This window comes from Spizellomyces punctatus (genome assembly GCF_000182565.1).
Source record: "Spizellomyces punctatus DAOM BR117 chromosome Unknown supercont1.8, whole genome shotgun sequence".
NCBI lineage: Eukaryota > Fungi > Chytridiomycota > Chytridiomycetes > Spizellomycetales > Spizellomycetaceae > Spizellomyces > Spizellomyces punctatus.
In genome coordinates, this window is record NW_015971544.1 from 418,859 (window position 1) to 440,815 (window position 21,957).

Consider the following 21,957-nt stretch of genomic DNA (forward strand, 5'->3'; position numbering starts at 1 on the left):
TTGACTGCTGAGATTGGAACGCAGTTGATGCGCTTGCAGCGAATATGATGGGGACGGACGGAGCGCTGTCCGAGACGTTGTTCAGGCCGTGACGGCCTTGTCGATGCTGTTACCGGGAAACGGTAGCCTCATGGGTATGTGTTGTGTTTACGCACAAGAAGATTCTAGTCAAATGTTGATCCAGTTGTGTGTTGAACAGCAGGAGACGGTGCGATGACGCAGCAAGCAACCGACATGTCTGCGATTTCTCCAGACCAAAACGCCACGGCTGCTGCGGTCGCTGCTGCTGCCGCCGCCCTGGTTGCTGGATTCAACGAAACGGCCATGCAGCAGAGTACGGACGCCATGATGACGCAGGACAATGAAGCGCAGATGATGGATATTGGGAAAGGTAGCGTATTTGGCGTACGATCCTTCTTGGTAGCATACGTTCCAACCGACTTTATACAACAGGAGACGATAGTCTAATGGGATCACCGCCACAGAGCATGCAACAAGTAGTGACGGCTTAGACAATTAGACAACAGCAGGGTGTGGACGATGATACAAAAGACTGACGAATGTCGTTGAGATTGCATAGTACAGTGACAGTGTCAGTGCAAAAGACACCACAAGGGGACTCTCCAAAATCATGCGAGTGCAGTATATATATATATATATATATATATTCGAAGAATGAAAAGCTATTTTTATGTCTGTACAAGAGAGATGTGTGTAGAATCGCTCAAGGACCCAATCCAAACTTGAGCACTCCACCGGCCGTTAAAGCGTCCGCTACTGCCTGTTTGTCTTTTTCATCTTGTGTTGCAGAGGGTTTGTTGTCGTGACTGGCATTATGAGGTTGCGTGTGGGAGGGTTTGGAAGTTGTTGACGTGCTGGCTTGTTGACCAGTTTGTTGCTTGTTTTGAGCTGCATGCAGTGATTGTTTGGTATTCGAATCTTTTACTGCCATTGAAAGCCAAGTCTTACCTGATGTATTCGCCTTGTCCATTGTTTTTGTTTTTACAAGTGTTAAAACCAGTGGATTTCTCCCTTTATATCAACTGATACCCGCTTACATAATGCGTGACATCATGTCAGGAGGTGTGACCCGTTGGGAGACCACGGACACAGAGGGAGTGTGATGTGGAAGTCCTTTTGCTTTTTTATTTATTGGATTTTGGTGAGTGACATTTTATGGGGTTTTGTGAGGATTGTTGGATCAGTGTCAAGATGTGATTGTTAAGGATTTTTCTTTTTTTGGGGGGTGTGTGAGGTTTGCTTTGTTGGATGATCATCAAAAAGGAGTTGAGTGGTTGGGTTGGTTGGTGGTTAGCAAGAGTGATTGACAGCAGCAACATCAGCAGCAATAGGAAAACAAAGCGAGTCACGCCTATTATTTCAACAGATGCCGACTGCGCAGGGGGAATCGATGTCGGTCAGCAAAAATGTGAGCTCAGCCCTCCAAATCCCCGGTGCTGCAAAAGGGGAAAATAGGGGGATAAATAGGTCGCTTTTGGGACAATGATCGTGGTCTCTTCTTTACTTTAAACTGTCCTTTTCTTGTGCGCGGCCACTAGATGTACAGCTCAATTGTTTACCAACACACTTGTGTTGTCAGCAAGATAGGCCGTCTTTACAGGTTTGTTGTAAATTGCCATGTGACGGGTATTGATAAAAGTGACGACGACGACGACGACGACGACGGGGAAAACACCAAAAACACAGCGCAAAAAAACGCAGACAGGAGTAAACTGGTACCCTTTTTTTGCGGAGGACTCGTAGGAGGGTTTAAACGCGTTCGGACACTCTAGTGTTCGCTTTTTTTTAAATTTGGGCATCAACAACCTTTTTGGAGCGACTTGCGCAAGTCATGGACAGTCCCCCCCTTCTCCAAAGGACTCTGCGGGTTTTGCGGAGGGGGGAACCTTGCAAGGAGCAGCCAAGAAAACAAACAACAACAACAACAGACAGGAGGAGGAAGAGATTTGGACTTTTTTGTGGGAGGGCGGTCGTCTCTCCTTTTTTCTTTTGTTTTTTGATTTGTGATTTGCCGCTTGGGCGGATGTTTGCGAGTTGAATGGATTTCTTATAAGTTGGGTTTTCTGGAGGGGGAACTTGTTGCCCTTGACTTTCCCTTCTGTCGTATTCCTTACTGCTTCTCCTTGACAAAAAGTGTTCCTTTTTGACCCCCATTAACTGTTATTTTATGGAATTTTGACACTTTTCCCAAACTTTTGGTTTCTTCTTTTTTTGTTAAATGATCGATTGCATGCATCAGGAGCTTTCTGCGTTGCTCTTACATCTGTCAAAGTAAAACGATTTAAGGCACCTTTACTTTGTTTGCCGGTTTTCATTACAATTACAGATATGGTTGATCCGTACTTTCCCCCACCACCTATTCCTCGTCCTTCTGCTGCCCCTCCAGCAGACGGTCCGGTTCCTTCCCCGTCACAGCACTCTTGTGCACACATGTATACCTTTCAGATACCCACCTGTAAGTCCCCCTTTTGTAGCAATGAAAACGGGTTCACTCTACATTTGACACTTTTAAACATGCCATAGATTATCCAGGACATCATCGACCACCAGCGGACTACTCGACCGCTCACCCACTCTACCGCACCATCAACATGGCCGAAAAACGAGCCTACCACAATGCAACCGAACGAGCCCGACGAGAGAACCTCAACAGTCGATTCCAAGAACTCGCTCAATCCCTCCCGTCACTCGCCAATGTCCGGAAACCTTCCAAATCCGTCATTGTGAACCATTCTCTCAGTTTTGTCCAAGATGTCAAGAGGAGATTGGAGATCAAGGATCGTGCGCTCGAGACATTGAGAAACAGAAACGAAGGATTGCGAAACGAAGTGAATAGATTGAGAAGTCTGTTGGGTATACCCTCCTCCGCAGACCCACTTGAAGAATTGGACGAAGATTTACAGGATAAAGAAACGAGTGCTAGTGTATCCACTAATATCGTATTACCCGGCGATACACTCCCCAAACCCAATAACCAAACTAAAATCAAACCCATCACCATCAAAACCGATACTTTTGAGCACGAAAGCGATAATGACGAACCACCATCCGGAACGGATACACTTGATATGGAGATACCCTCACCCACCGATACATCCCTTCCATACCCACCCCCATCTCTTTTAGTCCCAGATTTATACCCAACGTATCCCCAACGTCCCATAGACCCCTTGATCATTCAAGAAGAATATACCACACGCGAAACACCTACACCACCCAACGGAACACCCATTCTCGGAACACAACATCAAGAATATACAGAGCTTCCATTTCCTAGTATCCAGAAATGGGAGAATGAACATAATGGGGCTTTTGCTATGCGGAGAGCGTATTCGTTTGATGCGGCTTATTTACCTGGTATGCAGGCTGTCATGGGGTCCATGGCTACCCAAGAGAGGTTTTGAAGAGTTTTGGTTTTTGGGGGGGGGGGGGGGTAAAAAAAAAAGGGGGGGGGGTTTTGGAAAATTTGTATTTTTTCTTTTGTTTTTTGTACATGAAGGAGAAAAACGCTTTTGGTTATTTTTTTTTTTGTGGACTTTATGGGTATCGGTCGTATTTTGGACACTTTATGTTGGGGATTGCTACTTTTGTGTGGCTATCGGATTAAGATATAATTCTTGGGCGATAAATTACATTACGAAATAATGTACAGTTGCAAAAAAAAAATAAAGGCTTTATAACTCTCGGACATTACTGTCTTCTCCATCTTGCTCTCCTATTCGGTCCATACTTTGCAATTTGGATTTTAAATACTCGGTTTGATCTCGTGTTAGACCAAAGGACTCGAGAACTCTTTCATCTGGTACTTGGTCTCCACATTCTTGTTCTAGTTGTTCTATACGCTTGTCAAGGGATGCGAGTACCACTGATGCATTTCGTTCGGTAATGGGCGTTGGGAGACGTTGTGATCGGGTTAGGAGATATCGAGCGTGGGTGAGGGAGAGGAGTGCCCATGGTTTACATTCTTTGGAAAGGGAAAGGATGGCAGCAATTTCTTGCCAGGCGTTCGGGTCGTTTGTTCTAATGTTTAAATACGTGATGAACCGGTCGAGTGCCTTTACTGGTCGATGATTAAGACGGAGAAGATGGGCTCGAAAGAAAAGTTGTCCGGGTTCCTTGGACATCTTGAACCTTCATGAGCGATACACCACATTATTAGGATAAACCCAATATGCACCAACCTCTAGCGGCTCGGTAATCAGTAGAGCTTGATCCACTCGTCCAAGCTTTAATGCACATCTCCCAGCAATTTCTAGTGCCTCCCCCGCTTTCATGGGTTTCGGTAACGCCGAATTGAGGTGAAGGTATTCGAGGGAGAGAGAAAGGGCAGCATCATAGTTTTTATAAAGATAGTGGTGTTCCATGGCATTAACGAGTTCATTTGGACCCAGTTTTGTATTGAAGCGTTTTGAGAGTGGGTCAGGATTTTTATGAAACCACTAATATGGTCTGTGTTTGAGTATTATTCCGCAGGTGCAACGGACAATGCATATTTAATAGGCACTTACACCATCCAATGTGGCATTCATTCGATAGGACCAGTCAATAAAATGTCGTTGTCGTTTGGGTGCGACAGGTTCGTCTGCTTGGAGGATTTGGAAAAGCCATTCGTCATCCTCTGCAAATTGGAATAGCCCATGACTTTCGACCGCCGTGTCCTCTTGTACTTGCATTCCCTCAAGACCCAAACCCTAATCTCAACAAAGGTTCCCTTGAACAGATCTCTCTACACATGCGTTTCCGGACAGCCCAAAAACCGCCTTGTCCAAATGCACGTGACTGTCAATTTGGGGTCATCTCTTGGGGGGTGTTTGGGTTGTGGGTTCACCTTTAAGTGCTTTTCCTAGTTTTTTGTTGTTTGTTTCCTCTTTACATTCGGCACTTGCAGAAGGTTACATACGGACGAGTTGTTTTATTTTGCAAGACTGGACGATAACTGGAGGTGGGCTATACCATTTTGTGTGAGGAGATGGCGGAGATGGGGACTATCGCTGTTGGTTGGAAAAAACGGGCGTTTTTCAAAGGGAGGGAACCTATGTCGTTTTTTTCAAATGATGATGGATGAGGGTGGAGTGTTTCTCTGGGTTTGGAGGAAGGTGTTGCATCGAATGGGATGGTGGATGGAAACAAGAGCCCTAAAGTCCTGGTAGACTGCAGTTCAACCACGAGGCAGGGGCCATTTTTCGGAAATTTTTGGATTATTTGGGATATGTGGATGTTTGCGTGTGTGGATGTTGACATGCCTAAAAGTGTTCTTGCCAGATGGATTAACTTTTTCGATTTTGTGTGCAGAGTGCCTAAGTTCGCCTCCATATCAAAAGCGATACATTGTAGCTGTGGACAAAGAGCGCTGTATATAGTTTAGCATTTTGGTGAGTGGTTTTCCGAGTATTGTGGCAGAATACTCTGTATTCCGCAAATGTTATCAAGCCGGGCAAAAACGGGTTCCCTTGTGTTGACGTGTTATTAATAATGCCGCCTCGCGTTTATGCTTTTTAGCAGTATCTCGCGGGCCCCTTTTCAATTCATTCGTTGCAAGCAAAATACGAAAATCTTTGCATAAAGGCCGGGTGAAAAAGCCATCGCGACTCATGCTCAAGTCATGATCACACATGTTGATCCTAAACACCAAAACTTGGACGACAGCCCCTCTATACAAAAACACGGATACAGTAGATCTGCGCATTGTCGGACTGGTGGTGCTGCTACTCAGCGTGGCGTCTCGGTCGACATGGATCGGAAACAGGGCCTTGTACGGGAAATTGTGGTGAACCCAGATGGATCGTTGGGGGAGAGCGTTTTAGTGCCTAAACCTTTGGGCATACATGAGGCAGACCTTTTAGTTGATGCAAGACATATACCCGCCGATTCGGCAGCCTTGAATTCTGTACAGAGTCTTGGTCGTCCGCGCCAACCTTCTCGGTCTCCTCACACGACGCCCGAGACCTCAAATGGCGCCCACGCCCCGGATAATAGACGAAGATGGCAGGAAAGAAACCTCAATGGCCAGATAATGCAAGCTAGATTGAAGCCTTCACCGGGATCGATTGTTACGGCTAAATCTCAAGCATCCCCGTTTTTGGACTCGGATTCGGATGTTTCGCCCATGTCCGCCATTCCACCCATTTCGGAATCGGATGTATCCTCTGGGACATCCGATCGAATACCAAGTGCTGGTGCACTCGAGTATACCATCCCAAGAACAGTGTCTCAAACAGCACCACTCGGAACAGCCACGGATGGGTGTGGCGCATTGAGCAAATCCGACAATGGACTGACAGATTCGACTGCATCTATGGCGAGTGAGAACCTTGGACACTTGAAGCGGTCTCGACGTGGTGTACAGCAAAGTTTGCCACATTCGGAACCGGCTCGAGGTCCTTCTCGGAGGTTGCGAAATTTGTCTGATCCTGCTTCCCCTCCTTTACCCGGTTTCCCGTCGAAAAGAGAAAAATTGGGGAATGTAACTAGTCTGCGGTATGTCATTGCATGTTAAACCTATAAGACAAGTGTATGTAGATAACGCTGAACCTTTTTTTTTGGCTTCAAAGACATCAAGAAGAGTGTACGGTTAGTTCGGGATCCGAAGAGCACCCCGCTCCGACCGCAACACCCTCTACATCTACCTCAAGACCGCCAGGGAACCAAAAGCCAAACAAGCCCAAAGAACCACCAACTACACCTGCCAATACGGATGTCAGAGACGATACACTTGGGGACGCAGAGAACACATCAACGAAACGCCCAAAATCATCCAAAAAGTCCAAAACAAACTCTAGTAAGACGGAAACGGGGCCTACCAAGTGGAATGGGGTGTATGTTCCTGCTGGGCTTGCGAATCCATTTGCAAAGCGCCCCGTATCGGGTGGACGGGAGGATATGGAACTTTCGGGGGATGTAGATATGATACGGTTTGGAAGGGTGGAGAATGAGAGTCTTTTGCCTGAAGGAGTTCATCAGAGGTGGGTGTGGTTTTATGTTTTGGTTGTTGGATTTGTGAATTCTGATTGGCGTGAAAACTTGTATAGCTCAGAGATGTCTAGGCGCGATAGTTTATCCAATGGCACAGGCCCCCCAAGTGACACCTCAACCGTTCGAAGTGTGAAGGATGCAGGTGGTAGCTCTCCGCCGAGACATTCTTCCCGCTTGGGTGTTGGGGAGAAAGATACTGATGAGCTAAAGGTGAGATACTCGCTGGAAAAAGGATCCGACATTGACTGATCTATATGTTTCCTGATATAGACACAGCACAACGATGACCACTGCTCTGCGTGCTTGGGTCGTGGTCGACTACTCTGTTGTGATTCTTGTCCGAGGGCATTCCATTTTCATTGTGTAGAGGAGGGATTTGAAAGTGTTGAGGATGTGCCGGAGGAAAGTTGGGAGTGTAGAAATTGTCGTGCTAAAAAGGTAAGCATCACCAAATGTCTCTCATGCGTGACTCAAGGAGCTGACTGAGCTTTGGTTTGTTAGCGACGAGTGGCACTGGGTATGAGCAAGAAGGGAAAGAAACCCCGACCATCACTACCCCCGTTTTCCGGCACGCCTACAACAAAGACGGGGATCTTTGAACCGCTCCTACAAGCACTCGACGGAATGAATCCCAGAGTTTTTGAGCTACCCCGAGAGATTACAACGAGTTTTGAAAATGTTTTTGCGCATCCCATTACAGGGGCTTTTGTAGATACCCGCGAGATTGAAGTTGCTCGACATGGCAAATCTCTCAAACCCAGTCGCAAGGGGATTGTCACAGGTGCGGGCACCGTAGTAGGAGAGGGGCCCATTGAAACTCGACGACCTGGCGAACTGCACTGCTGCTTCAAATGCGGCAAGACTGGGTTGAAAATCATACAAACCTCGTTTCTGTCATCCCATTCTGTCCCTCAACCCCGATCTTGCTTTGGTCGACCTCAAGCCGTCCGAACGGAGCTCGTGAAATGCGACTATTGTCCCCTTTATTGGCATTTGGACTGTCTGGATCCGCCTTTGACTGGCGTTCCCCCCGAACTGAAAGAGGATGAAAAAGAAGTAGTGGACGTTGGAACGTGGAATCAATTGAGGATAAGAACCTGGGGACCGAGCGCAGCGTTAGAAATGGATGGACTTGAAAAGACCAAACCAAACAAACCGCGAGCAGAAATTGGTAATGTACAAAATGGGGAAGAGGATGGTGCGTCTGGAAGCAAAAAGAGTACACAAGCTTCTGGCCGCGCGGAGGCGGGTATGATTCAGCTGAGGAAAAAGTGGATGTGTCCTTGTCATGTGGATTGGTCGTTGCCAAAGTTGAGGATAAATAGTGGGTGGAAGTGGGTTGAGGTTACGGTGGACGACAACAAGTCGGAAGAAAAAGCCGTGACTAAAGCTGTGACTCCGAGCAAACGATCGGCAGAGGGAATTTCGGAGGGAAAGGGCCATGCGGATCCTTTGGGTTCTGCCAAGAAGGTCCGTACTGGGTCAGTAAACTTGAGTAGCAAAGACGTGGAAGATGGCCACAGCAAGAGCAAAAGTACACCAGTGGTAAAGAAAGAGACGACTCAACCGGACCCACACCCAAAGATAATCACAAACGTCAGTCGAAACAATGGATACATTGAAGTTATTAACGACCCGGCAACGAATGATCACTACTCGGGCTTTTCACCCTTTAAACCCAAGCGCCAACAAAAACGCAAGGAACGTGATGAAGAAGAGCTGGAATTTGGTGGCGTCAAGTACCGGTTACCGGAACGCCGCATCAAACTCGACTTTATCGACCGCGTACACAGCTTGAAAGACCTACGCACCGACGACCGAGTTCTAAACGACAAGAAAGTGGTACGCAGGAAGGTGAACGGCGAGTGGGAGTTTGATAGCGAATGGCTCGAAGGCAAATTTGGAGCTGTTGGACGGAGCTTTCGTAGCAGAATTGGAGAGCTGTACCATTCTCAGAACGTGGAGGCTACATTTGGTGGGAGTGTGCTCGGATATGCCGCCGTTGTTGCGGAACCCGGGGTTGCGGAGAAATATGCGGGGGAAATGCGGGCTACGGATGAAGAGGCCCAGGAGGTAGGTTCTCATTACTGTACTATCGCTTTGCATCCCGAATACAGTGCTGACTGATGACTGATTCCCGCGATATTTGCAGTGGTTACAGTCGGTCACAATGATGCAAACCGAGCTAGCCCACCTTTTAAATATGCGACGAGCAGCAAATTCATTCCAAGCACTCACGACAAATCCATCACCAACAGTCAATGGCACCGACACCAAAACTCCAAGCTCGCCCAAAGTACAAACACAACCTAAAAGTGATTGCACCCCGCCAAATGAAAACGAAACGATTCTTTTGCGGAGGGATGATCCTGATTGGGTGGCTTTTTGTCAATGGCGACAAGAACAACGGGGTTGAAATGGACTCTTTTTTTTTTTGCATGCATGTCCACCATTTTTTTTGTGTGTGTGTGTATTGCTATGGATTTTTTTTTATATTTATTGGAATGAATGAGTTGCTCTTTTTGAAATTTTTTTTGTAAGTGGATGATGCAGAGATGCCAGCTGCTTGGAAGATGGTTTTTTTGGAGCGAGTACCAGGAAACTCACTATGATGTTATCATCACCTCCCCTGCATTGGAGGTCAATCAAAAAGTTCTAAAGCCTCAAGTCTTTTTGCGGGAGTCTAAGTGGTGGAGAAATGCCAGTCAATTTGTTAATTACTCCGCAAGAGCAACTTATGATTTTTGGCACTGCATCATGCGAGTTGCGTGGCGCATTTGTAATTGCAAAGCCAAGCAGGAATGATATAAACGCTGCTAGCATTTTTCATCTCTTTCACTTTAAGTTTTGTTCAAAAAGTCCATCATGCCTCAAGCGGAATGGAACGGTGTCGGTGAGTATTTAGCACTAGACCATTTTCTTTTGCTTTGCTGACTGGCGAGACATTGGGCAGTACTCGCCCAATCAGACAAGTACGAAACAGTTGAAAACAACATTTACGTGCGTATCTTGATAATCCTCCACAACATGGCCGCTTTACAAAAAACTGAACAGTTTCCGTAAATGACCCAGTTTCCTCCTGACTCTATTCGTAAAGAATACTTTAAACCCAGCGCAACGCACAGTACTTGTCCTTGGAAAGGCGGTATGGCTTTCATTGGTTACAGCTGAACTACATTGGATCATGACGCTTTCTTTGCTACGATAGTCGCCAGTTACTACACTCTAGTGGTCAATGGTAAAGAAAATAAGGACGCTGCATGGTTTTATCCGGACCCGAAACCTGCTGCCAAAAATATCGCAGGATATATTGCCTTTTGGAAGGTGAGTACCGATCAACGGTTTTTTTTGGACAAATAAAAAAACAGCACAAGACTGACAACTCTTTTGTTTTTGAAGGGTGTTCAAGTGACGCCTTAGGTCTTGTTGGCTGCGCATGATGTGTTGATGATTACATAATACGACCTGAAGGATCGTGTGTCGTGTTCAGCTCGACCCGCATCGTCTTTTTTTTTTATATCTCCGTTTTGCAGTTTTGGGATCCCTGAACCCTTTTTGATGTCTTACTTTTTTTTATTTTTGGAAACTTTGGACTGCATCTTGAACGGAGATGTAATGTACTATAAAAAAACATAAAGGTTTTTTTACAAGTCGGACAATGAGAGTGTGCTTTAAGCCGTCCCGTCCTTAATCTTTTAGACAGGCCAGAGTTTATCGGCGTGTTTACTTTCTCTTTTGCCCACAAAATGGTCTGCACTTTACAAGCACGTCGATCATCCTTTTCCACTGTCCTCAATCTTCGCAGCGTGGCCTATGCTACAACCAAGCAACGAGCATGCAGCATATGGGTTTCTTCGCCTTCTATCCTGTATCAACATCGTAAACAGCCACATGCAGCACTGATGATGGAGGATATCATACACGCTATTTGCCAGCAGATTGAGGATAGAAAGGATTTGGTTGCCGCTGCGTTGTGCTGTAGGAGGTGGAAAGAGGCCAGTACCCCATTGTTATGGAGGGAGTTGACGATTGGGACCCGAATACCTGGTGTGTTAAACTTTGCGCTGTATTGTTTGAGACTGCAGATCTTTCTCGTGTGGTTTAGAAATAACAATGTTTGACATCTACAGGAGACATTTGCAAGTTTACTAAACTCGCCAATGTTGGTTCTATCGGTGAACTCCACGACCTTATCGACATTGACTACATTTGCACACCCTCCGACACCACCCGTCTCCAACTCTTGCTTTGCGCTCTCCATACCAACCCCCATCGCGCCGGCCATGTCCGGTCCATATCTATCCACCTCGAATGTCATTTTACATCCTTCATTCGATATAACCGAAACAGCTACATTGATTTCGACGACGAGGATGTTTCTGCCAATGTCAAGGAAAAAGCTTGGCAGACCTTTGTCTCTCGTGCGGGTCTTTGCATGCGGATCCTCAAACTGTTGCCGCGGCTAGAGACCGTTCATTTGACGTTGGAAGTACGATTGGAGGAGCATTGGCGAGATGAATTCGACACTCTTTTGAAAGAGTTTGCTGAGACGGTGTCCCAAAGTGGAGTACCAAGAGTCAAGCGATTTCATTTATGCGTTGGTCCGAATGCCGTCATACCGTCTCCAAAGGGCATTACTGAAATGTTCTCATCTGGGCAAGTCATACCGTCTCCCCGATCTGTTCAACTGTGTTCATGGCATGCTTGGTCACCATCGGATGTCGTGGACCTGTTACAAAATGTGGGACCTCTCCAAATGCTTGTATTGAAAAACGGAGCAGCTGTCAATGCCTCTGTACTGCAAGCAATGGTGCGTCATGCCCCCTCATTGCAACAGCTAGAAATCTCGGATACTCAACGTGTAGCAGACAATGTACTGTTTGATGAAGTTTTACCGAGCGCATATAATTTACTGGATCTGACACTGGACGGAGCTGTCGTAACATGGGCGCACTCCTCTTCAAAACGATATACACTAGGATGTACCCGTCTCGTGCACCTGAATGTAAACCGTTGCATTCGTCTCCCGGGAGGTTTCTTTGACGCTGTCGCGCGTACATGCCCCCTCTTGGAAACTCTATGGGCCCGCGACAATCCAGCCATCACCGACACCCATGTCAGAGATATACTCCACGGCTGCAAAAGACTATCCAACATGGATCTAAGTCGTTGCGAAAATCTGAGCATCACAGCCTTGCATCACGTCGCAGAGGCTTGTCTACCACTACTCAAAAATATCAACATGCAGGGGTGTCCCCGTATTGTCGCCTATGGTGGCGCCGGCGTTGCCATTCGCATTGCAGAAAGCTGCCCGCGTATGCGAGAGCTCAAAGTGGGTCCAGTGCACCAAAAGGCCTTAACGGTGGGATGGAGAGTCTTGGCAAATTTGCATCGTGTGAGTGATCACCCCGAAATGCCTGCAGCGCATCTGTTGCATTTGCATTGCGATCGTTATGTTGCGTTGAATATGACCTTGTTGCGAAAGTATGTCGCTTGTGCTGAACACCTTCTTAAAGAAGTCTTTAGCGAGGAGTCAGCTGGTATATAGATAGGTAGATAGTATTAATTCTCAGTGTAGAGAAGATTTAGAGATAAACAGCGCCCTTTAGGTTGAAGCTTTTTGCAGTTCAGGCAAATATCGGTTGGATGGTAAACGGTCAACAACAACGTTATTCAAACGCAAGATCAATCCATCTTTCTGAATTCGTGAAATATGAGTTATATGATTCTCTGTATGCTTATCCGCCTGCACAGCAGGGCAGAAGATAAATACATTTACTCCATGTCGCATATATGTAATACAACATGTACTCTATTCTATAATATTCTACAAATACGAGATAACACTAAATAATGACCGGAATCAAGCTTCCCAGGGCGCAACATGTGCCCGTGAACCTTGTGCCAAAGGTTTAATTACAGTTACATCAACGGCTGACACGTGCCCGTTGGAATGAGTAGGCACCGCTGGGGATGAGGTTGGAAGGTTAAAGGCATTGATGTCGCTGGGTGTTGATAGCGTGGTGGAAGAGGCAATCATTTTCGCACTATTGACGTTAGTCCGAACAGTAGACGCTCTCGGAAGGGTGCCTTTCGAGGGAGACAGTTCAAGGCATGCAGGCAATGGCGCAATCTTGGCACTGTCTGGTATCCAAGATGGTGGATCGTATGAGGAGATGGGGCGAATCTTTGGAAGTTCCCAGGCCATGGGTTGGGGTGAAAACCGCTTTGAAAAATTAGGTTTAAGTTTGTCGTCAAAATGCGTACGCGATATGGCTCGGCGCCGAAGAATATAAAGAAATGTTCCCAAAAGTATGAGGACCGCCAGCACGATTCCAACAATGGCTCCCGCGGACATGCCACGTTGGCTATTGTCGGTTCCCGTTGACTGCGAGGTACTAGCGGCGACAGGTGCTGATGGCGGTGGCAATAGTTCATTGGGCAGTTGCCCTGTAAATTAAAATTGTGAGATCAAAGCCATGCAAATCTCGTCAGGGCAACACCCATTCATACCTTGCTTATACAAGGAAATGCGTATGCCGTTATCACGGTTCCCCCCGCAACTATTGTAGAGCCCAGTACCCTTGTAACGACAAGCGTTATCACATTCTGATGGTGGAGATTTCTGCCATTGAGTGGCATTGACTGTATCTCCAAAACAAATGCGCCCTCCAGGTCCAATCGAACATGCATCCAGACCCCGCTGGGCACATATTGCGAGACAGTCTTCTGGTGGAACATCATGAGTCAGAATGGTTGACAGTCCCGGAGGTCCCTTGACGGATTGATAGCATCCTGCAGGTTCTCACATTAGAGGCCAATTGATGCCCACAAATGCAACTGGTGTGGTCTTACCTTCCAAGTACCATTTTTTGGCTCTATCTTCGGGGGCAACTTCAGGGGGTAGCGGGGTGGAAGGAGTACCTTGATATGAGATGCTTCCATTGCCTCTACCGACTTCGTACACGGCGATATTGAAGCCTAAACCGAGCGCCCTAAATCCACCACATCCACCGTCTATCTTTCCGCGCAGCGGACAAGGTGTTGAGCACTTTTGATCCGGAATTACTCCACCTTTCCGCCAGTCCCCCGTCCATGGCCCTCCCAAACAGAGTCCCCCGCCATTTGTCACTTTATTCTGAGGTATTACTCCACAGGCGGTCAAGCCGTATGAATCGCACATTTGCAGGCACGCCTCCAGAGTTCCCTGCTGCCCGGTTTTCTCGACGACCTCTGACAGCGTCCCCAGGTTCACTGGGAAGATGTGATTGTTTCCACTGGGGTCGTCTTCGTAGCAGCCAGCATATCTAAAGTCAAGCTGAATGGTCTCTGTGGACAGTCTATCAGCAAAACAAGTACGCGTTTTCGTCGCTTTCAATACGCCTACCAACCTGCTGCCAGAGCACCGGTCGCCATCATTGCCAGAACGCTGTAGGAATTCAGGCGCATTGTGACATGTTCATGATGTCAAAAAAAAAAGGAGATTGCGGGCGAAACCCCTCGCACACTAATCATCTTTCATCCAAAGTGTCCAGAACACGTGACACCGGGGAGGAGATTCTGAACGTCACACTTGCTGGTCAGTTGTTGCGGAGCTGAAACTGGTCTGGCTTTATCATCAGTTCGATAGCGTAAGGGAAGCATTTGCTTTCATGCTTTTAACGAAAACCAGCAAATGATTTGTAGTTATGTGTTGTCGTTTTGTCCAGCATTTGGGGGGGATTATCGCCCAGTTCGCCCCGACAAGGGCTATCCAGCTGACAAGGTGTCGCCCAACAGGAACAGCCAGCGACTAGAGTGGGTGCCAATGAGTGGTCTAATCCCGTCCGTGCTCCAATTGCAATCCTATCTATTAGTTGTAGCGAGTCGGTGGCCAGCAGTCCGTAATATCTACCAAATCCCAATTTGGTCAAAGTTGACAGTCTCCGTATTAAACATCCCGAAATTAAGCAACTCCACAACTATATACAAAATTAATCCAGAATACATGTCAGACAATATACAACAGTCAATCTCTCCACCGCAAGTTTCACTGAGTAGAAGGCAGAGGGGTTGCTGCCACAGGAGCGGACGACCCGGCTGATCTCAATGCGCCAGTTTGCCACAGGACGATCAGGATCACCACCGCTAGCAAGAACAGCACAAGACAGGCCAGACAGACTTGCATTTTGACATTCTGCCACCACATTTTTCTTCGCACTTCTTTGGCAGACTTTTTGAACCGATTCGCTTGCGTTGCGAGGTTCTCTGTTTTCCCCTGTAGCTGTTCGAGATTCTCCCCTCGTGCCATGAGCTTTTGGATATTATCTTGGGCAATATCGACAGTTTCATTGACTTCTTTCAACACCTGTGAATGACAACATTATAACCAAGTCCTTCTGAGATTGTACACCTTCTGTCAATTACCTGTTCGGTTTTGGTTGGCACCGGCTGGTATGAAGCAGCCTTCCCATTGTTTGCTGGAACCGCTTGCATGATGTGACAGTGGATATCAACGGTCTGGGGGAAGCTCTGGAGATGAATGCAAATAATCCAACGCTTTAAAACGTTCGAGCCGTTGAGTAGCTAGCGCGGGGCGGAGCAGCTCGACGTTGCAAGGCTGAGTGCCCTGTGGCACAGTCATCGTTCTCTGTATGCTAAAGGCAACGACGTTTCGCTGACATCTTCTTGGTTCAGATTCTTGCCCTGAACTACCCTCTTGACCTGACTCTAGGTATAGTGTTCGGATCGGAGAAGTTGACATGAGAATATGGTTCGCAAGGTGACGCTGGTATAAGTCTTACCTGGTTGGCGTGCCTGGCCTTGTTCATCCCGTCCGTCAAACACGGTCGAAACTCTTTCTTTCTTTCTGGCCTGTGCCTAGCACAGACTGTTTATGATTAGCCCGCATATGACTAGCCCGCATTGCTATTTGTTTATTGCAAACTTATGGCGACGAGAATGTCATTGATCTCCAAGTGGTTGGCATTGCCCGACACGATGGAATGATTATGTAACGCCTCGATCAGTTTTACACACTTGGGCGGCGGTGCAAGTTCAAAAGCATTCTCCTGGCCTCAATTTCCACCTGGCATGGCCCAGATTGCGTCCCCGAGCGCAGAGATGGTAGCAGCGGCTGCGACGGGCATATTGTATATTAAATAGGGCAGCAAAGGCGACTGAAAGTATAAACAAATGACCATCTTTCCGGGTCGCGTTTACATAATCTTCTCGTTAGCGTCGTCCTTCCAGGAGACATCCGCGGAGAGCTTAGGCCCAGGAGATTCACCAGGAGGTTCCAACGACGCTCTTGGTAGGCCCCCCTGCGTTGCGAAGGAAGGTCATGCAACCGGAAACTTTCGTATTGTGGAGAATTCCGGAGCGGAGGATTTTGGAAAAACCGCAGTTCCCGAGGGTTATAAAAAGGGCAGCATTTCTCGCCTCCCCCCCGCTTCTTCTCTACGCGGTGGGGTTTTCTTGTGCTTTGGTTTTTGAGGTGGTATTTGTTTTGCTTTGTGTTTTGTGTTTTTTATGTCAGGTTTGTAAGGTCGGGTTTCTTTCTTGTCTTCTTCTTCTTCTTTATTTCCTGCCGCGTATTCTAGTCTTCTCGTTGGTTGAACAGGACTGAGTGACCCGCGTTGGGGGAGCGGCACCCACGATCCACCTCGGTGGGAGTGTTCTCTGGTTCCGGCCAGGGGGAGGGCCTGTCTACAATAAAGGAAGAAAACAATAATAAGGAAGAAATGTGCAGGAAGCTTTCAAGTGCTGTCCTCTCCCAAATCCAACTATGCATTCTATGGTGTCCAAACGCGCTCGCAAGGAGATGGTATCAACCAGATCGTCCACAATTCATGTCAAATATAGACATTGTTGGCAGAGATTATCATAGATCCGGTAAACTACTCGAAATGTGTCCAATGGGCACATTATCATCCATGAGTACAGTTTTGCAGTCCGGCCTACGATTCTCATCCGAAAAAGGGATTGATTGACAACGCAGGACGCCCTTATCACGTCTCTGAAACCTATAAAACGTGTGGCATCTGCTATCATAGTCATCCAAGACTGGATGAATAGAGAGTACCTGGTTGCTCGGGCTGTGTATGCTGCGACGGGTATCGCTTCAAGAGCATATGCTTGCATGTTTTCGAATTGGAGATAGAGTTCGCACACGTACTGTGTATGTTGGACATAATTGAGCCTCCGATGTAATCAATCGATGTTCATCAGAGCACTGATACAAGTTAACGTTATTTAAATCACAGTTTCATTACATTAAACCAACCCAAAAATTATGTACAATTAAACGTTCAGTTCAACAGTGGAACCAATAAATACAATCTACTACTAGCACGTTGTCTAATCGCTCGCCTCTAAGCTATTATAGTTTGCACCTCCTTATTCACCATCCTGTATCCTGCCATTTCCTTCTCTCGCTTTATTCTTCTCATCTCGCTCTCAAGGGTTTGTCTGGCTGATATCTCTTTTGTCAGCTGGGCGGAATGCTCGGCTCGCAAGTCAGCCACCAGCTTTCTAAAGTCGGCTCTCATTGACGCTGCGGATGATGGAGCTCCATCACTTGAAGATCCTAGTTTTTCAATTGACAAATCTTGTATCTGCGCTTTCAAGGCATCGAGCTCGGCCTTTTGCTTCGAGACAAGTTCGTTGTGCTCAGCTGCCTCAGTTTCCAGCTCTTTATTCGAGCGAGTCAGCTATAAAGGCACTCGATGTCAGCAACAGCTCGTGTATAGACCAGACAAACAGAAATCAAACTTACTTTTTCATATTCTGACTCCAATTTGCTGAGCTTGCGTCTCATGATTTCTTCACGGTATCTACAGTCTTCCATTTCTTCCACCATGTCCGCCTTGCCCTTTTTCAAATCCATCACCATTATCTGCATGGTCTCCACTAAGCGCGAACCTTCGGCAAACTCTTTCTCTTTTGCCGCCATAGACTCTTTATATTGAGCCAGCTCGCTGGTGGCACGTTCAGCTTCTGCTCGTGCGTTTGAGATTTCCGACTCTTTGTTCTCCAACATATCCTGTATTTCCCCAATCTCTCCAGCTATGGATAGTGCCTCCTGAAGCTGCTTCTCCTTTTCGTCCATCCTTAGCCGCAGGGAAGTAAGCTCTTCCTCCTTTGAGTCTACCTGAATGCGTAAGCTCTCGAGCTCGGCAACCATGGAGCTCGCCTCTGCTTCTGCTTCTTGAGCTCTCTTTTCTGCCTTTGCCAGGTCTGCTTCTATCTGCTGCAGACGAGACTCAGCTTGCGCTTTCTGTTGCGTAAGGTCCGCAAGGCTGCTCTCCACCCTCGCCTTCTCATCTCGCAAGGCAGTCTCAATGGCATCTTTTTCTCGTTGCAAGGAATCGATTTCTTCCTGCAGCCGCTCTCTTTGCTGGAAGAACTGCTGTTTTGATGTAACCAGGGCAGTTTCGGAGACATCCAGTCGAGCGCGCATTTGCTCTGTATCCGTTGTCAAGGAAGCAATCTCCGCATCATATGTCTGGCGCAGCTCAGTCAAAGCTCGCTCGTGCTCAGCACGTAATGCTTCAACATCGTCAGATGATGATGATACGCTGGCTTTGAGGCTTTCCTCCTTTTCTATCGATTTCTCTTTCTGTCCTTCTCCAACAACCATATCCTTTCCCATGTTTTCCCATCTCGTCCGCAAGTCACTGCATTCTCGCCGTGCCATCAGTAGGTCATCAGTAAGCCCGTCCAGCTCTTCCCGTTGACTGTTCCGCAGCAACTCCATTTCATTCCTATGTTTTTCTTCCATTGATCGTGCTTGTTCCATTAGTTCACGGTCGAGATCTGCAAGTTGCTCTTTAATATCTGAACACTCCTCTTCCAAGTCATTGCGCTCTCTTCTGAGCTTCTCCAGCTCAGCAACAACTTCCTCTAGGCGCTCGGATTTCATTGTCACCTCCTTCTCAAGAAGCCCTATGCGGTTCTCATATTGAGTGCGCTGAACCTCCAATTCTTCCTGTTGTTTGTCAACACTCTGCGACAGATTTCGGGATGCGTTCAACGAGTCTGTAGACCTTACGAGAGCCAATTCCCGCACCACGGAAGCATGATCTTCCTTTATGCGGTCTCGTTCCGCTTGAGTTTTCCGCAACAATATCTGCAACTCGGCCAGTTCCTTCGTCGACCCAGAACGAGCATTCTCCAATTCGACCTCCCTCACAGCCACGTTTTCAACATGTCGCTGTACATCTTGAAGTTCGGATGCAAGAGAGGCGCGCTCTTTGAGAATTTCCTCAACACCGTTAATTAAAGCGTCAACAGAAAACGCCTGATGATCGCGTTTGCGCATGGTCGCTGTTACTTGGGAATAGAGTTGACGGCATTTGGCAAGGTCTTCCTCAGAAATTGCCATGGCGGTAACATTCTTTGATAACTGTCGCCGCAAATCCGCAATAAGTGACTCTTGCTGCTGAACCTTGGCATCCAACTTTAAGGATTCAGAAGAGGACCTAGTATTGTTCCCTTGGCGCATAATATTGCTGTTAATACTTCTTAATGAAAGGACCGACTTGTTCTCGTCGTCATCTTCCGTTTCCGTGTCAGAATCTGACTTTGGACCTCCTCGAGGGCTCTTTAACAACGTGATCGGAGACGGTTGTTGTCCCTCCTGGCGCATTTCTTCCAGCTGCCGCCGCAAATCACTCGATATTTCCTGTTCCTCATTCAACTGAAGCTTTAATCGCTCACGTTCCAAGACAGCGTCCCTCAATTGTGCACCAAGCACCGATCGCATACTCTCCGATTGAGTGGCAAGCTGCTGTGACATCTGCTGACGGTACCAGACACTAGATCTAGCTGGTTTCTCATCCCCAGATGACGGTGTCGTCGAGAGTGCTGCTGCTGCGGCCTTCATATCGGCTTGATTTGTAACTTCCTCGTTTTCTGCTAGCAGATCTGCAATGGTCTGGTTTTTGGCTTCCATGGCGGTAACATTTTCGTCCAACTGCAGCTGAAGCATTGCAATGTTGTCACGCGCAGCAGTCAATTCCTCCATTGTCGCTGCCAGCTCTGCACGGGTGGTAGCCAAATCAAGTTGTGCTTTGTTGTAGTCGGCAGTGGATGGGGTCCCTCCCAACTGAACCTGTTGCCTAAACTCGCGCGTCATCCGAGCTTCTCTCTTTGCTTCCGCTGCCAGTTTGCGAATCGGTTCCTGCTCATATTCAAGTCGTGTGATGGTGTTTTTCAGAGCTAGATTCTCGCGCTCTTGTTCTTTTATCCGAGTCTCCGCCGAGGCTAGTTTGCGTTGCAATTCCACTACAGAAGACGTGTCACCGTCCATGTAGCGCGACGGCGAAAGTTCGTTTCCGTCTTTGGCGTTCGCAGCACCCCATCGTAGTACTCCACCAATATGCTTAAATACCATGCGCTCCACCTCGATCAATCGGCTGAGGCATCCCCAAAGCTCAGCTGCAATCGCATCCACCTTTTTATCAGCTTGTGCCAGTTGCTCTTTCGCTGCTTGGGCCTGAGCTCTATCCTTTGAATCAAGCCTTGCTAATGACAATGCTGCTTCTCGGATTTTTGTTTCGAGTGCTAGCCTACTTTGTAAGCTTGATATCTGGTTCGATAGAGATTTAAGATCCTTCTTTCGCTCTTCGTACTTTTCAGCAGGCAAAACTCGAAAACGTGCAGCGTCCTGCATGGCTTCCCGCGCCATGAGTTGCATAATCATACCGTCAGCAACGTCAGCCATCGAAGATGTCGTAGTCACGGTAAAAGAGCTCAGCCGTTTCCCTCCAGGCATGAACGAATCGTTGCCGGTTTCTGTGTCTTCGTTTCGGTCGCTCCCATTTATCGTCGGCTGTTTAGCAAACGCATCAATAATTCGCATTTTTAGAATGACGTTCAAACAGGTATCTCCAATGATGAGCGCTGGGGACGGGGATGTGTTTCGCCCTATGTCATTCGAGGGATTTCTTGTCCGCGGAGGCACGGAAGGCGTACTGCTGGCAGATAGAAGTGAACCAGCGGAGGAGGAGGGAGAGACAGCTTTGCGAGGTGGTACTATCAATCTGGTCCTGACCGTACCAGCGGTGATCGGACCCATACGCGGTGGCGCTTGCAATTGGGGGCGCTGCGCACGAATATTCGAGAGATCATTAGGGGAGTACGTTAGATGTTCACCACGTTTCTTACATACCTCGTGATCTGAACCTCCTCTTGGAGATGATCCTGAAGATACGCTAGTTTTCGATGCATGCGAGGACTCGGATGATCGACTAGGGGATGTCTGACGATTTCTGCTGCCTTTTCCGCGTCCTGGTAGGAGCTTCTCAATATCAGCCAGAATCTTATCAGACTCAAAATCTAGCCCGTCGTTCATGTCACTAGAGCTCTCTGAGCGATCTACGTTGGACTCCTTTTCTTCTGCCACGAAGCTCAGATCGCTGTGACCGTTTAGGGATGGTGACATTTCCACAGTGAAATCTTCGAGCTGAGATAGCAGGCTTGAGATTGGACGGGCACCCTTGCCTTGCTTGCGAGCTTCGGCCTTTAGCTGAAGCTGCAGAGTTAGCAATCTCCAAACACATTTCCGACTCGTTCATCAATGAACACATACCAGGTCCAAAGTCCCTGGGGCACGGCGCTTCTGCGCTAGCGCGCCCTTATCAGGAGGCTTTCTTGATGGGGGCACATTGCCCGAAGGTGGTGATGTAGTCCGACTAGCAAACTGGTTGGAAAAGAGTTAAAGTGGTGAATGGCGCGAAAAGGGACAGTCAGAGTCCCTTACCATAGCTTTCGCGGCAAGTATAAAGTTGCAAACCTGAATCCACAGACGTTAGTTTCACCTTCAGCTATTGCTCTCAAGTATCCATTTCTCCATACATACGTAGCCTGCAGGCTATCAAGCACTGTAATGTGCTCAAGGTAAAATGCTTGCTTGTTTTTTGCCTGGTCAAATTTCTTGAAATGGGGTTGGAGTCAAGAAACTAGGAATTCGGGCAAAGGGCG

General features: G+C 47.5%; 9 protein-coding genes across 10 annotated transcripts; 5 read left to right on the forward strand and 4 right to left on the reverse strand.

Annotated features, from left to right (window-relative positions):
• On the forward strand, positions 1–789 carry SPPG_09240 (uncharacterized protein). Its single transcript, XM_016757397.1, has 3 exons — positions 1–134; positions 200–391; positions 454–789. The coding sequence occupies exons 1-3, from the start codon at positions 104–106 to the stop codon at positions 510–512; spliced, it is 282 nt and encodes a 93-aa protein (XP_016607678.1). The 5' UTR covers positions 1–103; the 3' UTR covers positions 513–789.
• A 352-nt stretch (positions 790–1,141) lies between these two features.
• On the forward strand, positions 1,142–3,436 carry SPPG_05022 (uncharacterized protein). The gene is made up of 2 exons (XM_016753262.1): positions 1,142–2,476; positions 2,545–3,436. Exons 1-2 carry the CDS (start codon positions 2,350–2,352, stop codon positions 3,423–3,425), a joined length of 1,008 nt encoding a protein of 335 aa, XP_016607679.1. The 5' UTR covers positions 1,142–2,349; the 3' UTR covers positions 3,426–3,436.
• A 176-nt stretch (positions 3,437–3,612) lies between these two features.
• On the reverse strand, positions 3,613–4,744 carry SPPG_05023 (uncharacterized protein). Its single transcript, XM_016753263.1, has 3 exons — positions 4,530–4,744; positions 4,203–4,460; positions 3,613–4,145 (listed from the first exon to the last, which is right to left on the reverse strand). The coding sequence occupies exons 1-3, from the start codon at positions 4,692–4,694 to the stop codon at positions 3,696–3,698; spliced, it is 873 nt and encodes a 290-aa protein (XP_016607680.1). The 5' UTR covers positions 4,695–4,744; the 3' UTR covers positions 3,613–3,695.
• Positions 4,745–4,858: 114 nt separating this feature from the next.
• Positions 4,859–9,511, forward strand: SPPG_05024 (uncharacterized protein). Its single transcript, XM_016753264.1, has 8 exons — positions 4,859–4,963; positions 5,314–5,393; positions 5,521–6,498; positions 6,573–6,983; positions 7,050–7,203; positions 7,264–7,431; positions 7,495–9,066; positions 9,146–9,511. Exons 3-8 carry the CDS (start codon positions 5,624–5,626, stop codon positions 9,407–9,409), a joined length of 3,444 nt encoding a protein of 1,147 aa, XP_016607681.1. The 5' UTR covers positions 4,859–4,963; positions 5,314–5,393; positions 5,521–5,623; the 3' UTR covers positions 9,410–9,511.
• A 347-nt stretch (positions 9,512–9,858) lies between these two features.
• SPPG_05025 (DUF427-containing protein) lies at positions 9,859–10,413 on the forward strand (the record flags this gene model as incomplete). The annotated part of the gene is made up of 5 exons (XM_016753265.1): positions 9,859–9,886; positions 9,947–9,993; positions 10,066–10,138; positions 10,202–10,317; positions 10,393–10,413. The coding sequence occupies 5 exons, from the start codon at positions 9,859–9,861 to the stop codon at positions 10,411–10,413; spliced, it is 285 nt and encodes a 94-aa protein (XP_016607682.1).
• A 326-nt stretch (positions 10,414–10,739) lies between these two features.
• SPPG_05026 (uncharacterized protein) lies at positions 10,740–12,830 on the forward strand (the record flags this gene model as incomplete). The annotated part of the gene is made up of 2 exons (XM_016753266.1): positions 10,740–11,040; positions 11,124–12,830. The coding sequence occupies 2 exons, from the start codon at positions 10,740–10,742 to the stop codon at positions 12,539–12,541; spliced, it is 1,719 nt and encodes a 572-aa protein (XP_016607683.1). The 3' UTR covers positions 12,542–12,830.
• On the reverse strand, positions 12,698–14,470 carry SPPG_05027 (uncharacterized protein). Its single transcript, XM_016753267.1, has 4 exons — positions 14,385–14,470; positions 13,849–14,322; positions 13,507–13,788; positions 12,698–13,443 (listed from the first exon to the last, which is right to left on the reverse strand). Exons 1-4 carry the CDS (start codon positions 14,440–14,442, stop codon positions 12,857–12,859), a joined length of 1,401 nt encoding a protein of 466 aa, XP_016607684.1. The 5' UTR covers positions 14,443–14,470; the 3' UTR covers positions 12,698–12,856.
• Positions 14,471–14,819: 349 nt separating this feature from the next.
• Positions 14,820–15,547, reverse strand: SPPG_05028 (uncharacterized protein). The gene is made up of 2 exons (XM_016753268.1): positions 15,400–15,547; positions 14,820–15,340 (listed from the first exon to the last, which is right to left on the reverse strand). Exons 1-2 carry the CDS (start codon positions 15,466–15,468, stop codon positions 15,023–15,025), a joined length of 387 nt encoding a protein of 128 aa, XP_016607685.1. The 5' UTR covers positions 15,469–15,547; the 3' UTR covers positions 14,820–15,022.
• A 1,684-nt stretch (positions 15,548–17,231) lies between these two features.
• SPPG_05029 lies at positions 17,232–21,927 on the reverse strand. 2 transcript variants are annotated; one of them, XM_016753269.1, is made up of 6 exons: positions 21,836–21,927; positions 21,737–21,769; positions 21,566–21,676; positions 21,146–21,502; positions 17,750–21,079; positions 17,232–17,684 (listed from the first exon to the last, which is right to left on the reverse strand). In XM_016753269.1, the coding sequence occupies exons 2-6, from the start codon at positions 21,737–21,739 to the stop codon at positions 17,346–17,348; spliced, it is 4,140 nt and encodes a 1,379-aa protein (XP_016607686.1). In that variant the 5' UTR covers positions 21,740–21,769; positions 21,836–21,927; the 3' UTR covers positions 17,232–17,345. The 2 variants fall into 2 exon arrangements, with proteins under 2 accessions (XP_016607686.1, XP_016607687.1); XM_016753270.1 differs by having other exon boundaries at positions 21,832–21,927.
• Positions 21,928–21,957: the final 30 nt, after the last annotated feature.

Bases quoted from the DNA above. Each gene is read 5' to 3' on its own strand.
- SPPG_05024 (XM_016753264.1), top strand. From the start codon at position 5,624: ATGATCACACATGTTGATCCTAAACACCAAAACTTGGACGACAGCCCC. The intron at 6,499-6,572 runs GTATGTCATTGC...TTGGCTTCAAAG, and splicing joins GGGAATGTAACTAGTCTGCG to ACATCAAGAAGAGTGTACGG. The intron at 6,984-7,049 runs GTGGGTGTGGTT...AAACTTGTATAG, and splicing joins CCTGAAGGAGTTCATCAGAG to CTCAGAGATGTCTAGGCGCG.
- SPPG_09240 (XM_016757397.1), top strand. From the start codon at position 104: ATGCTGTTACCGGGAAACGGTAGCCTCATGG. The intron at 135-199 runs GTATGTGTTGTG...TGTGTTGAACAG, and splicing joins GGGAAACGGTAGCCTCATGG to CAGGAGACGGTGCGATGACG. The intron at 392-453 runs GTAGCGTATTTG...TTTATACAACAG, and splicing joins GATGATGGATATTGGGAAAG to GAGACGATAGTCTAATGGGA.
- SPPG_05028 (XM_016753268.1), bottom strand. From the start codon at position 15,468: ATGCAAGCGGTTCCAGCAAACAATGGGAAGGCTGCTTCATACCAGCCG. The intron at 15,341-15,399 runs GTAATTGACAGA...TGTCATTCACAG, and splicing joins TGCCAACCAAAACCGAACAG to GTGTTGAAAGAAGTCAATGA.
- SPPG_05027 (XM_016753267.1), bottom strand. From the start codon at position 14,442: ATGCGCCTGAATTCCTACAGCGTTCTGGCAATGATGGCGACCGGTGCT. The intron at 13,789-13,848 runs GTAAGACCACAC...GAGAACCTGCAG, and splicing joins CAAAAAATGGTACTTGGAAG to GATGCTATCAATCCGTCAAG. The intron at 13,444-13,506 runs GTATGAATGGGT...TTTAATTTACAG, and splicing joins CATTTCCTTGTATAAGCAAG to GGCAACTGCCCAATGAACTA.
- SPPG_05023 (XM_016753263.1), bottom strand. From the start codon at position 4,694: ATGCAAGTACAAGAGGACACGGCGGTCGAAAGTCATGGGCTATTCCAA. The intron at 4,461-4,529 runs GTAAGTGCCTAT...AGACCATATTAG, and splicing joins TGAATGCCACATTGGATGGT to TGGTTTCATAAAAATCCTGA. The intron at 4,146-4,202 runs GTTGGTGCATAT...TGAAGGTTCAAG, and splicing joins TGATTACCGAGCCGCTAGAG to ATGTCCAAGGAACCCGGACA.
- SPPG_05029 (XM_016753269.1), bottom strand. The intron at 21,080-21,145 runs GTATGTAAGAAA...ATTCGTGCGCAG, and splicing joins GAGGAGGTTCAGATCACGAG to CGCCCCCAATTGCAAGCGCC. The intron at 17,685-17,749 runs GTAAGTTTGATT...GTGCCTTTATAG, and splicing joins TGGAGTCAGAATATGAAAAA to CTGACTCGCTCGAATAAAGA.
- SPPG_05022 (XM_016753262.1), top strand. From the start codon at position 2,350: ATGGTTGATCCGTACTTTCCCCCACCACCTATTCCTCGTCCTTCTGCT. The intron at 2,477-2,544 runs GTAAGTCCCCCT...AACATGCCATAG, and splicing joins TACCTTTCAGATACCCACCT to ATTATCCAGGACATCATCGA.